This window comes from Crinia signifera, chromosome 4 (genome assembly GCF_055691185.1).
Source record: "Crinia signifera chromosome 4, ASM5569118v1, whole genome shotgun sequence".
In the NCBI taxonomy this organism is placed as follows: Eukaryota; Metazoa; Chordata; class Amphibia; order Anura; family Myobatrachidae; genus Crinia; species Crinia signifera.
The window spans coordinates 69,745,410-69,761,158 of NC_139220.1; the positions used below are offsets into that span (position 1 = coordinate 69,745,410).

At 42.4% G+C, this 15,749-nt stretch overlaps 1 protein-coding gene across 2 annotated transcripts in view; it reads right to left on the reverse strand.

Annotated features, from left to right (window-relative positions):
- Positions 1-3,790: 3,790 nt before the first annotated feature.
- The window catches only part of LOC146074090 (dihydropyrimidinase-related protein 3), a 229,658-nt gene continuing 217,699 nt past the window's right edge, over positions 3,791-15,749 (reverse strand). For both annotated transcript variants that reach the window (XM_083181825.1, XM_083181826.1), the window contains exons 9-14: positions 15,590-15,746; positions 11,573-11,714; positions 10,454-10,624; positions 9,277-9,456; positions 6,174-6,336; positions 3,791-4,299 (exon numbers count right to left, since the gene is read on the reverse strand). In XM_083181825.1, the coding sequence (XP_083037951.1) occupies positions 4,208-4,299; positions 6,174-6,336; positions 9,277-9,456; positions 10,454-10,624; positions 11,573-11,714; positions 15,590-15,746 (905 nt within the window). In that variant the 3' untranslated portion in view covers positions 3,791-4,207. The remainder of the gene's footprint in view (positions 4,300-6,173; positions 6,337-9,276; positions 9,457-10,453; positions 10,625-11,572; positions 11,715-15,589; positions 15,747-15,749) is intronic.

Consider the following 15,749-nt stretch of genomic DNA (forward strand, 5'->3'; position numbering starts at 1 on the left):
AAAATGCTGTAATACTGTAATTACGGTCTATCACCTTATAATTCAACAGATTATATTATAACTACTTAGGGGGTATTTAGCAAAGATGGAAGAGAGAGAACATTGTGAGATATAAAGTACCAACTAATTAGCTTCTGCCTTGCATTTTACAGGCTGCTTTAATAAAGGCCAACTAGGATATGATTGGCTGGCAATTTATCTCACAATTTGATCTCTTGCTATAATAAATAAACCCCTTTGTTTTTTATTTAATTTTACACAATGTACTGTGAACCACAATTTTTCACCAACGATACCTTATGTACAGAGGTAACCAGCTTCAGCTTTGCTCTGCATGGAGTACCACACAGACCCAAACACATCTTAGTCACAGGCACACAAGTTCTGCCATCCTTACCGTGATGGGATTAGCATGCTCACATCTGCAGATTTATATCATAGGGACCCCTTAATGCTGTATGAAAACAACCCATGAAATATTAGTATTATTGCAGAGCCTGTGGAATAATTAATCCTGGCTCTTCTTCTTTTGTAATAGCAAACTCTGGTCCCCACGTGTACACTTTTTATTGAACTGTATTTGAAGTAGCCAGAGCACTTAATACCATGTGGCAGTCACCCTAGTTATCAATTTGTGAGATTATCTGCATATCTGTACACTGATGAACGGTAATGATTAAGCCATACATGTCCAAACTATGGCCCTCCAGCTGTTGTGAAACTACAGGTCCCATCATGCCTTGCCACAGTTTTGCTATTAGTGAATGCTAAAATTATGACAAGGCATGCTGGGATGTGTAGTTTCACAACAGCTGGAGGGCCACAGTTTGGACATGCCTGGATTAAGCAATTCCATATTGAATTTATTAGCATTGACCCTTTATTATATTTTAAACATAGCTAAACTCCTTTCTATACCATTGTTAATGAACAGTTTGGTTTGCAACTATATGACTTGTATGTACCCTTATTGTATATCTTGGGTAGGACTGTCAGACGTTTCTCTGGGTGGACCGCTGACTGGCACCTGCATTGCAATGTATATCCAGATAATTATATTAATGTATTCATTTATATACACTGTTCCCACCTAGTGGTAAAGTTTTGCACTACATTAACCAATGAAACTGCATTGAGAAAATAATGATTGTCTTGTGGGAGAAGCAGAGTGGTAATTCATTGTGTTTAAATCTGGTACTGAAAATACCTGCACACACTGACCGTAAAAGGTCACGCTATAGAAATTATGTAATTTAAAGTGAAAGGGTTTCTCCCGAATATTTATTTATTAACAGTTTCTTATATAGTGCACACATATTCCGCAGTGCTTTACAGAGAATATTTGAACATTCAGTCCCTACCCCAGTGGAGCTTACAATCTAAATTCCCTACCACATGTACACTCACACACACAGACATTCTAAGGTTCATTTTGTTAGGAGCCAAATAACCTACCAGTATATTTTTGGATTGTGGGAGGAAACCAGAGTACCCGGATGAAACCCACTCAAGTATGGGGAGAATATTCAACTCCGCACAGTTAGAGCCAAGGTGGGAATCGAACCCATGACCTCAGCGCTGTGAGGCAGCAACGCTAACCATTACACCATCCTTACTGCCCCATAGAAGGTGTTAAAAATAAATTTCTATCAAAACACTGTACAAGATGAATGCCATTGATTTGGTCACATTAATTAAGGCTTTAGATTACCACAATCCCATTGTATGCAATAATGGGTATGCTGAACTACATAGATCTTCTATGGTATACTTGCAATGCTGTGGATCTGTCAATGCCTAATTTTCCCCAGCATATAATTTCCATAATTATAATTTTAACCATGCCCATAACATTAATATAGTCTGAGATAAATAATCTTTTATCCCATAAGCCAGGAAATATTGCATATCAAGTTACACATTTCAGCTCATATGCCATGTTTAGTCTCTAAATGATTGGAATCATATTAGCTGTCAGATGACAGTTATTAGAATTCCATATCATGTTGCACTCACATGTTATACAAGTTATAAATTTACACTATAGATAAGATACAGTAACAAAGGGGCGTGTCTGCAGGCTATTGATAGAATGTGATGAATGGTCCCTGGAAAGACAAAAGGACCCACCTGAACCAGTCACAGGATACCGTAAACAAAGGGGTGTGCCAGTGATGAATGGAGCCCACAATAAGATAGTTTTCTTGGAAAGTAAATAAAACACTTACAGGTAGTTGCTATTGAAACGCAGACCAGATAAGATGGACTTAGATTCTCCGGGAAGAGTGGCCGTCTACTACATGGGTTGCAGGAAGTGTTAAGTATACATGTAGGCTGATTGAATTGTGTACATGGATTATGTTAGAAAGTTTAGGAGCAGGTAACTTCCAATCTTTGTTATCTTCGGATATTAACATGTGCTTAGGCCCAGAGTATATTTACATACAGTTACACAAAGAAAGCTTGTGTCTGTGTTTGAGATTGATCTGTGTGAATAATGTTTAGCTAGGATCATTGAGATAAGGCATCATAATAATATATCATACATAGATCTGATGGTTGAAATGTGCTGTGTTATTAACCTGTAATTATGAATCGTGAGTGGAGTATATGTGGATCAGCAGGATCTTGGTGGGGTGTTGACCCTGGACATATGGAGGTTTATTGTGTTGGAAGTGTGGTGTTTTGATCTGTTAGGAGAGGATATGTTTGGCTTGTTAGATTGATGAGGCCTGGAATCAATTGTAAACATGTGCTCAGGCTCCGGCCTACAGTATAACCTTTGTGTAGGTAGACGGTTAACAGTGATATTTAAACTAGCCCATGTGTGTCCTAGTATGGTTGTAGAAGAGTTTTATAGTATATTGTATGGACTCTTTGTATTCAAGTGTGTGTGTTTGCTACAAAGGGACGCATGTATTTGAAAGCCTGTGTTAGGCAATGCGTGAGCATGTATGGATTCCAGCATTTGTGCTTAATCGAGTGTGTGTCTATGTCCCAGAATGGATTAGCTCTGAACTGTTTCTACCTAAGTGTGTGAATGCTTTGTGTAATATCCAGTGAGAATATCTAGATAAACTGGCGGATAAAACCAACTTGTATGTAATAAGTGTTGTTTGCATGTGCTCGGATGGTGAGTGTAATGCCATTTGATGTGATTATGGTATAGCTAGGCCTTGGATTGTATAGTGCCATTTAGGTGCTCTGTTCAGAGAAGTACATTGTAGCTTAATGATATTCAAATTGTGTATGCTGCAGGTTTAGTGTGTTTGATGAATGTGCAAGTTATATTCAGGATTGTGAGTATCGCATGATGCCGGTTAGAGGTAATTTGGAGTAATGTTGTGGATAGAAATTATGAATGTACAGTCAGTTTATGTTTGGTTGCCATGCGGCATTTTGAGTCCCAATGTGTTAAGGTTCCTTTGTGTTACATGTGGCGTTATCTAAAATGGTGGACACAAGGTTAGTTATCCTAAAATGGCTGCTGCTTCATAGCCACGCCCCCAGCACTGTATTCACATACACATATATAACACTGAGGTTAACTGTATTTAAGGATGCTGGTGTAATAATCATATTAATTATAATATCTGTATTGTTATATTGTATAATCCATGATACAGTTTCATCTGCTTACATTCATAAATAATATTAATTGATTATAATTCTGGACATTCGCTTATTGGTTGCGTGCAATATGAATAAATTAGATAGACTTTGCATATATAAATAAATGGACTTCCTTAGATCACATGACCCTGAAGAGACTGACACGACATGCACACCGTTTGTGGGACCTCCATTTTATTGCAGTTCTTGTACAAAAACAGAAAAGCTTGTTGACAGAAGATCCAAAACGTTTAACAACTAATGAATTAATCCAACAGATATGTGTTCAATGCCTCTTTTTAAAAAAAATCCCAAAAACATAAAAACCACAGGAGAATGTAACCTTACCAGACACCCTCTTACACCTGCAACCAACTGAACTGCATGCACTGGTTGGAAAGTAAGGCTATGTCATTATGGAGAAATAAAATAGCAACACTTTTAAAGCTAGGTAGCAAAAAGCATTTGTAAAACATAAGGCCTGAAATTTAATAAATCCTTAAATTGAACTGGTTTCAATTTTCATTTATATGGGAATCTCTCTGAAATACCACTTGTACCAATTTGGTTTTCCCACTCCGCTCTTCCTGGATGTTTAACTGAGAGATGTTATATTAGAGCGTCCACCAGGGGGCGCTACGATTCTCCTGCTGGCAGAACGAACACCGCTCTCATCTCCCTGGTTTCCTGTGAATAAGAACATCAGTGTACTGTATTAGGCATCTGTGAACAGCAGTAAGTCATATACATATTTAGGTAGGGCTGCCATCAGGGGGCTGCAGTGGAGACAACTGTCCCAGGCCCCGGAAGGACAGCGGATCCCGATATCTTCTGGGGGATGGACATAACAACTGGCTGTAACACAGAGCAGAGGCAGAAGAGCAGGGGAAGAAAGCTGCAGGAGAGGTATCCCTGGGAACGGGATACCTCTCAGCAATAAGGAGCAGCATAGCAATGAGGAGCAGCAAAGTAGTCTGTTTACACGCATCTGAGGGCCAGGTTAGTAAATTAACCACAACACAACCTAACCGTTCCACAGCCTAATCCTAACCATACTCCCCCCCCCCCCCCGCAGCCTACCCCTTCACATAGACTCCCTTTCCCCACTGCCTAACCCTAACCGTACACCCCTGCGACCTAACCCAAACCATACACTTCCCCAACAAAACCCTAACCGTTACGTCCACGCAGCCTAAACACACTATACATACACTGTAAGATTAACTTTACAATCTTGCTGGTTGGAATGAAAATCTGGAAATTTTGGGGAGCAAATGACAATTGACCATTTGCTCCTAAACATGGAAAACAGACAAAAATGGTAATTCAGACAAATTGGTTAAATCAATTTATGCAGATAACTGCTTTTGTCCATTTTCCAGCTTTTGGGAGCAAATAGTTGAAACCCCCCCCAGTCTAACCATACGTCCCTGCAGCCTAACCATACACCACCCACAAGCCCTCTGCATCCAGCAACCATACACCACCAGTATACCCCCTCTGCATCCTGAACCTAACCGCACAACCTGTGCAGCCATACCCTATCCATACACACACCCAGTCGCAGCCTAACCCTAACCACACACACACATCCATAATTTAACCCTACCCAAACACACTCATAGCCTAACCGTATACACACACCCGTACCCTAACACTATACCCAGCCACAGGCTAACCCTGTTAGGCACAACCAGCTGCAACCTAACTCTAGCCATACATACACATACCCAGCCACAACCTTACCCTATCCACATACACAGCCTAACCATAAGCATTCACCCTTCCCCCTACAGCGGCCTAAGGGCTCTTTCACATGCTCTGGCTGACACCGGGCAGCGAAACACTACAAGGACAAAAGCTGTGCCCTAAACAGTAGTTAATAATGGACAGGATTGTGTCCATTCACATGGGACGGTCACGTCTGGATGCAGCCGGATGTCACCACTGGAAAGGACCGCTGCCTGGCTGTGGCCATCCATTGTAAACTTCTGTGCACGGCACAGCTTCTTGGCCGTGCAGGGTTTTTCATCTTGGTGTCAGCCGGAGTGTGTGAAACCGCCCTAACACTAACCTTACATACACCCTGCAGCCTAACACTGGGAAGGGGGGGGGGGGGGGGGGGGAATCCCATGAGGGGAGGGGGTGTAAGTGATATATAGAAGGTTAAAGTATTCCCCCCCCCCCCCCTTGACATCCCACTGGCCCTCACGAGATCCCTTATCCATTAGGGCTGCTCCGAGAAATTTCCTAGGCTGGTTTGTTAGTCACCCAGACCTACACAGCTTCTCGCTCTGTAGGCAATTGTTTTTAGCAATAGGGGCTGCCTATTTTGTCCCGGGTCCCATAATTTCTGATGGCAGCCCTGTCTTATAGTAACAACTGTAATGATATGCTAACTTCAACTATATACTGTATCAAATGATTTCATTAAAATCAGATGGGATATCCAGCCATATTCAATGTTTATCATAGAGAAACATAGAGCAGAGGTTACAAATTCCCCTCTTCACAGTTCTTTTCTAACCATTCTACAGTATAAAAGATTCTTATCCACTTACCACCTAGACTGAAAGCAGAGTGGTGCAAGTTTCGGACTGGTGCAGACTGCCTGGTTGGGGAACCTTTAGCAGAGCCTGCAGGAGTGCCAGCTTTAGGAGTTGAAGACAAGTCAAAGACTGGCCCATCATACATACCCCGAGGTACGGCATGTAATTCTGCGATCTGTTCAGAAAAAGCACAATGAAAAGATTTAAAAACATGAATTTATATTTTGATGTAGCAATCACATTTTGTTCTAGATGCAGCAACATTTAAATATAATCAATGGCGAATTTGAGGAAGAGCAACACATTTTGTATCTGATCTTATTAGTCTGGCCACTGATGTAGGAACTAAGCTCTTGGTGCTGGTGGTAGTCACAGAGGTGTGAGAAAGATGAGAGGAGATCAAAATGTATTAAAAAGGCATCTATGGTCAAAGCTTGAGTACAAATGATTAAATGTATGTCATATTTGTCAAAGTGCAATGCACTCACGTGTGGTAGCTAATACTGTATGTGACGTTCCAATAAAAAATGGAATGCTACTTATGTGTCCATATTCATGCTGAAATTGTGCCAAATACCCCAATTTAGTGCGCCACAGACTTTGGGGTTCAGCTACGCCAAAACTCTAATCTTAAGTACCTAGTGTGTCTGCTTAATGTCCACCAAAAGTACACAATCTATGGTAAGAAGGTGAAAGCCATGTCTGATAGGCATGGTATGCGTAATCTGTAGCAATCGAGTTTACTATAAACACAAATAATCTAAGAAAAGAGCACCTAGTATGCCAAAAGGATGGCTGTATAAGGACACTGTATAACATTGTAGTTATTGCTTATTTTTAAAAGGTGCCATGGCTGGCCTTTATACATTATAGATGGAAGCACTTAATCAAATTTTAGAAATCAGCCATTGGCTGAGATGTGTGAATGCCAGATCAGGAGAGGAGAATGTAGAAATTTTGAGATGCGGTGGTAAATGTGCGAGTTTGCCCAATAATTGCTTACATTTTTAAAGGGGCAATCATTTAAAAGGCAGAGAAAACCTGGTTTTGCTTGTAAACGATTGCGGCTTTAAAAATAATTGAACAATCATTAATAAGGCAAAACCGTTCCGGGAGTGTTCGTACGGGGGATAAATGTTAAAACACTGCAAATGCACATATTCGCTTATGCAGGGCATCTGCGCGGGTGCTTCAGAGACTTGCATAGTGGCAATCGCACCGGGGAAGGGGCAGCGGGTGTCACAGGATGTCAGTTGTCTGCCCAGTTCTTGGACCAGGACACCGCAAGTCTAATGCCGCCCATACACGCTGCGATTCCCGGCGTGCGTTCTGGGCTTGAATAGCATCCATCACATCGCATTGCATGCCTTGTGCATGCAATGCGATGCGATGAAAAGCAAGTACAAAAAGTATGTGCAGCACATACTTTTTGTACTGTGCGATGAGGTGCCGCGGGAGCGCGCACCGCAAAACACAAAGCACACATCGCACCGCCGGGAATCGCAGTGTGTATGGGCGGCATAAGTCAGCCCAGACTGACTTAAGCAGCCCATACACGCTGCTTTATAAGCGTGCTTTCCGTGCTGTACTAGCACGGATCAAATCGCATTGCATTGCATGTGCACACGTTGTGCATGCAATGCGATGCGATTTTATGAGAACTAGGTACAAAACGTATGTGCAAGCACATACTTTTTGTACTGTGCGATGAGGTGCGCGGGAGCGCGCACCTCAAAGCACACATCGGCTCAGCACGCTTAGCAGCGTGTATGGGCAGCTTCAGATTTGTGGGCACTGTAGACATCCATTCGGAGTGCAGCTGGGATACTTGCTGCTCAACAGGGGGTGGGCATTAGCAAGTGCAGTATTGCTGCTTAAAGAGCCAACCAGAATGACCCCCTCAGAATGGATTGCCTCAGATAAGCCTCAGCAATATCACGCTTCCAGCCTGCGATATGACTTGTTCAATGACCCAGGATTGCGGTGAAAAAGGGGTATAACAAAGTCAGTTATATGACGAATATTCCGCTGTTTAGACGCAGTATGAGCCATTATAGCTTTTATTTCTATTACCCTACTTTCTATATGTATAAATCAGTGGCTTCACTGGGTTAGAGTTAATAAGTGTGGCAGGTTGGGGTGATAATTTTATAGTGACACTAACATTAAGTGTAAAGCTTACCGGGATATACACTGCATTTTACTGTCGCTTTAAATATCCAGCTCCAACCCAGTGAGAAGCAGCATCTTACAAGAGCCACTGCTTTCTGACATGTATAATCCCCCTGAAGCCTCTGACCAGTGACACAAGGATCTCTGGTTCACCACTGTATACAGCAGCTGTGTGTTTGGTTTTACTCACTTGAGATCAGTTTTAAACAGTACAAAAATAGACGGCACAGCGCATAGCGAGTTCACACAATAGCATGCAGGATTTTAACCCTACTGCGGCTATGAGTAGGCCCTGGTACTATTATGTATTTCAGAGACACTGGAATGAATAAAATCAAGTTAAGTCTGTCATGAGTAGGATACGTACTGCAACTAGTGCACTTCTACTTCTGAAGTTATTATTATGCAGCTGTGTAATTATACCTGGGAACGATTTCAGCTAGCCACATGGCATGTATCAGTCCTGTCTGGATTTATGAACAGGGAGAGAGCAGTGCAGATTATTCTCATGCAGCAGGCAGGCGCCACAGAACAAGCATATAGCAGTCACAGGCCTCTAGGTCTGTAATGGGGTGCAGGGACTTATTTCATGCATGTTTGCAATCACTGAAATGGGTGCCAGCAGCTGATATTCAACTGATCAATCCTATTCCCCACAATTTTTTCGCTGGGCGGACACATGCAAACACAGTGGTGGGCAGCTGACTTCACATGAAGTAAGCGCCCATCCCCATTTCGGCCATCACCGCAGATAAAAGGAAGGCTATACTTTCTTTTATTCTGCACGAAGAGAGAAAAAAAAGGATTTTTCCTCTGTGCGTTCGCAAGCGAATGGATGGATGGAGTGAACATATCTGCTCCCATCATGTTGCAGGGATTTGGTTGGTGGGGCTTGATACAGCCAACATTACTGTCACTATTCAGATTCTAATTGGAATCTCACCTTAGTCCGGGCTTTGATTCGCTTGTATACATAGTCAGAGAAAGGAGTACAGGGGATAAAGCGTCCGGTTCCCTGGGTCACATGAAGGGTACCATCCTCCATCATGATTTTCCCTTGGCAGATAACGACAAGAGGTGCTCCCTGCAGCTCCATGCCTTCAAAGATATTATACTCTGCAGCCTAGAACAGACAACACAAAGGACCATATTATTAGAGCGATGTGCACAACATGAGCCATCTGATCATGTCTAATTACCCAAATCAGGTACAATACTAAACATTTAAGAAAAGTCACTGTGACTACGAAGTGGATAAAATGAAACTATAATCATGTTCAGCACTTTGAGGTCTAATGTATTAAGCCTCGGGGAGAGATAATGTACCAGGCAATCAGCTCCTAACTGCCATGCTATCTCGGTAGTGTCTAGATTCTCTTCAGTCTTGTCAATTTTCCCAACATGCACTGGCTCCACGTATACCTGGAGGGGGGATATAAACCATGCCCGAAGCATGCGAGCATAGCAAGCCCGCGAGGGTGCAATGCAGCTAAAATAAAACAAAATAACCTACACATATATCACAGGAAAAGGGGCACCCATTTTGCCAGAGATTTGCCTGTGGATTCTGATCTACAGTATTTGGTGCATGCGCCAGTGAGAAAGGAAGGCCCGCATGGAGACTGTATGTGGAACCCCCTCCTCTATTGGGGCAAGGTAAAGGTCTGCTTTAAAGTCCAAGAACTATCAATCCTTTCATGGATTAAGATAGAATAGGCCTGTAGCCGAGAAGGTATAAAACTACTTTTATTGCATCCAAATGGCTTTATTTAAGTCTAAAATAAATTTTTGTTTTGCCCAAGAAGGATTAAAATGCCACAAAGATTTTTGGTTTTATATAATCCTTCTTATTACGTTATCCAACAATTTCCAGCAATAATGAGGTGCTGGCTTATTTACTATCTGGCTCGGTCAGTGTTGGCTCCTGTATCGGGATGCCGGACCGCTCCAAGGCACATTTTCATCCAATTAGATCATTAGTGCTTTGTTTTGGAACAGGCCAATACATTTGTGATGCACTAAATTGCAATGGTGTTGGAGATGCATACATGTTACTATATGGCACTTTGTTATTATTCCAATCTTTCAGTCTGATCGTCCCAGTCTTCCATGTGACTTACAGAATGGTGGCTTTTAGCAGAAACAATTTTCACTGCATCTGGATCCCAGATGACCAGGTCGCTGTCTGATCCCACTGCTATTCTCCCTTTCCTGGGGTAGAGGTTGAAGATCTTGGCAGCATTGGTACTGGTTACTGAAACAAACTGGTTTTCATCCATTTTGCCTGTAGCCTAAATGAAAACAAAATCTAAATTTTCATTATGTCCAAGCACTTTTTTCTTCATTGCACAAACTTCAGTTTATATGATATTTGGAGGAAGAAAGAATAATAATAAAAAACGAACTTGGCCTCACTTGTAACAGTGCTGCTACACATCCTCAGTATCTGCAAAGCAATATACAAAAGTGGACTCATTTTCCCAACGGAACCCTGGTAGCAAGAATAGTGACAGGAGGGCCCTCCACATGAGGTCTCACAGTCAAAGGGGATTATTCAAGGGTTCTTTATATGGCAAATATGTACTTAGCCAACACTGCAGTGGTGCTCAGCAGTACTGAATCAGCCCCCAAGATTGGTGTTGGTAAGAGGGTGAACTGGGAAAGAGTAGGTGGGTAGGAAGAGGGGCTGTGGGCTTCTATGAAGAGGTGAGTGTTAAGGACTCGTGGATGGGGGAAAGGCTGAGGGTGAGGCAGTGAATTCCATAGCAGTGTGGCAGCACAGGAGAAAATCTTGTATGCAGGAGTGAAGTGGAGAGAAAATAGGATGGAGATGTAGGAGGCAGTGGAGTGACTGGGGGTGAGATCCTGTATTTTCTAGTGGCTAGGGAGCCAATGAGACAGCTTTCAGATATGGGGGATTGAAGTGGAAGGGCAGGGATGATAGGGGGAGGTTTCAGTAATCTGGGATGAGAGTTGTGGTGGTATCCATGGTGAGAAAGGAAGGAGATGAGGATGAAGCCCAGACAGCAGACTTATTTTAGAGGTGAACCCAATTCTTTTTTTTTTTTTTCAGAAAGTTCTTCATATCAGTTCAGTATATTTAAAATACATATATAAGTTTGGCTGAAATAATATGCCTACATAAACAGTTGTGATGTTGACATAAGTATATATTACCTACTTGTATTCATTCTAAAATCATGACCATTTAAACATGGAGAGATCTGCCCTATTCTTACCACTGCCTTGTCCCAGATGACAGACATTCTTTCTTCAATACCATTTGTTCCCTCAGGAATTAAGGTGAAGTTATCCTTTCCGATGGCCTTCTGTGCTGTGCTGAATGTGGTGTGAGCACTGCCAGACACCTGGAGGTCACCACTGGGGAGACAGCAGAAATTATCAGTTCATTCTCATCTAGAAAACGTGAAGTATTAGTAACACAATATACAAAACGTCTATGGACAATACTCCACTAGTGCTGTAAGGTGACATACAGTATTGTTAATGGCATTATCGAACGCTCAATACATTAGCTAATATTTAACATCCACGTCAAAGTCTGATCTGCAGTGTGTTTAGTCATGCTCTCTGCTTACTACTGTGACACATGGTTACTAAGCTACTGCTGGCCCCTATCAGCTGCACAGCTGTATACTACTGTTTACAGAGAGCAAGACAGTCCATTGGGCCAGATTCTCTCAGCTTCAAAAGTGAAAAAATGGAGAGTGATAAACAGCCAGCCAATCAGATCCTACCTGCCATGTCACAGACTGTGTTTGAAAAATGTCAGGTAGGATCTGATTGGCTGGCTGTTTATCACTCTCCATTTTATCACTTTTGAAGCTTAGAGAATCTGGCCCAGTGACTTGTATCCCTGACACAGATCAGCTACTAAGGTGTAAAGGGCAAAGTTTGGGAAACTCTGCTTTGCAATCCAGGCTTTAAGGATACCCATACTTTAGCATAGATCAGGGTTGCCGACTTTCATAAATTCCTCTCCAGGAGAAGCCCGGAGAGAAATCTTTCATTACGAATTTTTGGGGCGGGGCTTAACCGTGACGTCATTAAGCCCCGCCCCCATTACGGGAAATAGGCTAAATAACTGATATCCATGGAGGGGGCGGGGCTAAAACGACACGATTGTGCCGTTTTAGCTCCGCCCCCTCCCCTGATACCCGCGGATTGCGGCATATAAATGCCGCGATCGGGGGGCTCAGTGGGGGTCCCCCTGATTCCGGGAGGGTTGCCCACCCTTCCGGGGACCGGGAGGAAGGACCCGATTTTCGGGAGACTCCCGCAAATTCCGGGAGGGTCGGCAACCCTGGCATAGATAAGTTAATCAGAACCTCAATCAATCGGATTTGAATCATCTGTAATGAAGCATGGGATCCTTAACTCCTGGACTGTAAGAAACGGTGTTAAATAAAACCTTATTTATGCTTTTGTAATAGATTACAAAGTTATATGCTATTTAGCACACACCTGTGCTTACCGATATGCGTGCCATTTAAAAGTGTGCAGTTTATCAATTCTCTGGGATCCAATGATCTGAGTCCCAGAGAATTGGCTCATCCCCAAAAATTGTCTTAACCAGTGTGTAATGCAAAATGCACCATGATTTACAAAACTCAGCAAATCATACTAACACAATCACCAGGAAACTTACCTTCAACAGTTTGCATACAATATTTTATTGTCCACCATAATTAAATAAAACCACCAGGTGGCAGCAAAAAGCCTCTGGTAAAGTGTTTCAAATAACATATTTGTGTTAACTACAACATTTCTGCAGCTGTGCGGTATTCCCAACCAATAATAAAACCATGTGAAAAAGCTCTACTGTCAAACAATACATCATGTGCTATTCTCAGAGGAAATGTGTGACGGTGTGGTTTTGTTTTACTGCAAGTGGGATTGTGTAATGTTGTACATTCAGTTGCTAGCCACTGTAACTACAATAATAATACACATATATATATATATATATATATATATATATATATATATATATATATATGGAAGGAATAGAGATATAGAGAGCGCTTTCAACCACCGAATATAAATTCTAACAATAGTTAGTCAAAATACAGAACAGTACAAATCTTTAAAAACCAGTGTGCTTTTTATTGAATAGTTTTTTCAGAGTCACATCTGGGAATGGTATCCTTTTCGGAAAAACAAGTAACCCGACGCGTTTCGTCTTTAAAAAGACTTCATCAGGGGTTTAGTACATGATGATATAGAAACGCTAATACCCGCGTGTAATTCTTCAGATATGCGTATAACGTATATCACTCCCTCGAAGGGGCTAACTTCAGAATCCGAAGCAATTTGGCAGCGTTTATACCAGCTGGTTTTGCTTCAATGATACATAGGTTGTGATGACCTCCCTCATAGGGGTAAAATTCAGATATCTGCTGACAGACCATTGCAGTACTTCACATTCAGACCAGAAACTGGACTTTCTGTTCTGCCTTTTCGTATGTTTTTTACCATCAGAGGAGTAGATTTTGTGGGGCCGAATCGCTGGACCAGGCCAAACACTGTGTCCAACAGGTGGATAACCCCTTATTATGTGATAGTCCCTCCCACATCCATTTGAATACCGCCCACCATTTTTAAGACCTATAAAATCATTGTGGACGCTCCGTGATTACTTTGTCCCCACAACGAGACAATCCTGGTAATCATCTACCTGAAGTGAAAGCTACCACAGCCATTAGACCCCCTAAAAGAAAACATACGTCAGTATGCCTATTTGAAATAACCTTTTTAGATATCTGAATTTTACCCCTATGAGGGAGGTCATCACAACCTATGTATCATTGAAGCAAAACCAGCTGGTATAAACGCTGCCAAATTGCTTCGGATTCTGAAGTTAGCCCCTTCGAGGGAGTGATATACGTTATACGCATATCTGAAGAATTACACGCGGGTATTAGCGTTTCTATATCATCATGTACTAAACCCCTGATGAAGTCTTTTTAAAGACGAAACGCGTCGGGTTACTTGTTTTTCCAAAAAGGATACCATTCCCAGATGTGACTCTGAAAAAACTATTCAATAAAAAGCACACTGGTTTTTAAAGATTTGTACTGTTCTGTATTTTGACTAACTATTGTTAGAATTTATATTCGGTGGTTGAAAGCGCTCTCTATATCTCTATTCCTTCCATTTCCAAACACCACCTCCCACTAACAGGGGGGGTCATAGAGTAGCGGCTTGTAACATTCTAAGGGCGCACGTGGGGTCATCCTTTTGATATATATATATATATATATATATATATATTCCCAAGAAATCGGCACTCACTCCTTAGTTCAGCACAATGGGGTTTATTCTAGTTCATTCTTTCTAAAAAAATCCTTCTTAGATGGACAAAACCATGTGCACTGCAGGGGGGATGCAGTTAATATCCCGGCGGTCGGGATCCCGGCGTTTAGAATCCCGACGGCCGAAATACCGACATATTCTCCCTCCGTGGGTGTCCACGACACCCCTGGAGGGAGAATAAATTAGTGTGCCGAGCGTAGCGAGGCACCGGGCCCGCTGCGTGGCGATCGCAGCGAGCCCGCAAGGGGGGGCGATCCACGTCCCCCCCTTGTCGGCATTTCGTTTGTCGGGATTCCGGCGTCGGGATTCTGAACGCCGGGATCCCGACCGCCGGGATTCAGTACTGAATCCCTGCAGGGGGCAGATGTAACATGTGCAGAGAGAATTAGATTTGGGTGAGTTATTTTGTTTCTGTGCAGGGAAAATACTGACTGCATGATTTTACACTTCAATATAGATCTCACTTTGAAGAAAAACCCCACCCAAATCTAATTCTCTCTGCACAAGTTACATCTGCCCCACCCGCAGTGCACATGGTTTTGTCCATCTAAGAAGGATTTTGTCAGAAAGAATGGACTAGAATAACCCCCAATGTCCGGGTGCCCCCCTGGTTCTATCAAGTAGAGAGGAGTTCAGTGTATGGTGACACTCGCGGATAATAAATGACACAAAGACAGGAATCTGCTGCACTTAGTGCAGCAGATTCCTGCCTTTTGAACTCCTCTCTCTCTCTCTCTCTATATATATATATCAATTTATTGAAGATCAAATGTGCAGTCATGCAACACTACATTACTCCTACAGAGAGAATGTTAGATAAACTAGTTTATAAGGGAATATGAGTACACTGATCACTAGATCCTATGCATTGGCTGGTGTGGCTACATCATGTGACCACTGACCAAGCATCATTCTCTTACCTTGCCAAAAGAGCGTTTATGTAGTCAGGGGTGGTGGGGTCAGGGCTCAGAGGTGGTGATGTCACAAAGGCAGCAGCTTTAGCCCAGTTCTTGCTCCAGTAGTGTGTTCCCTCTGTGCCCAAGCTTGCTGTGATTGGCTCACCAAAAACAACATTACCTG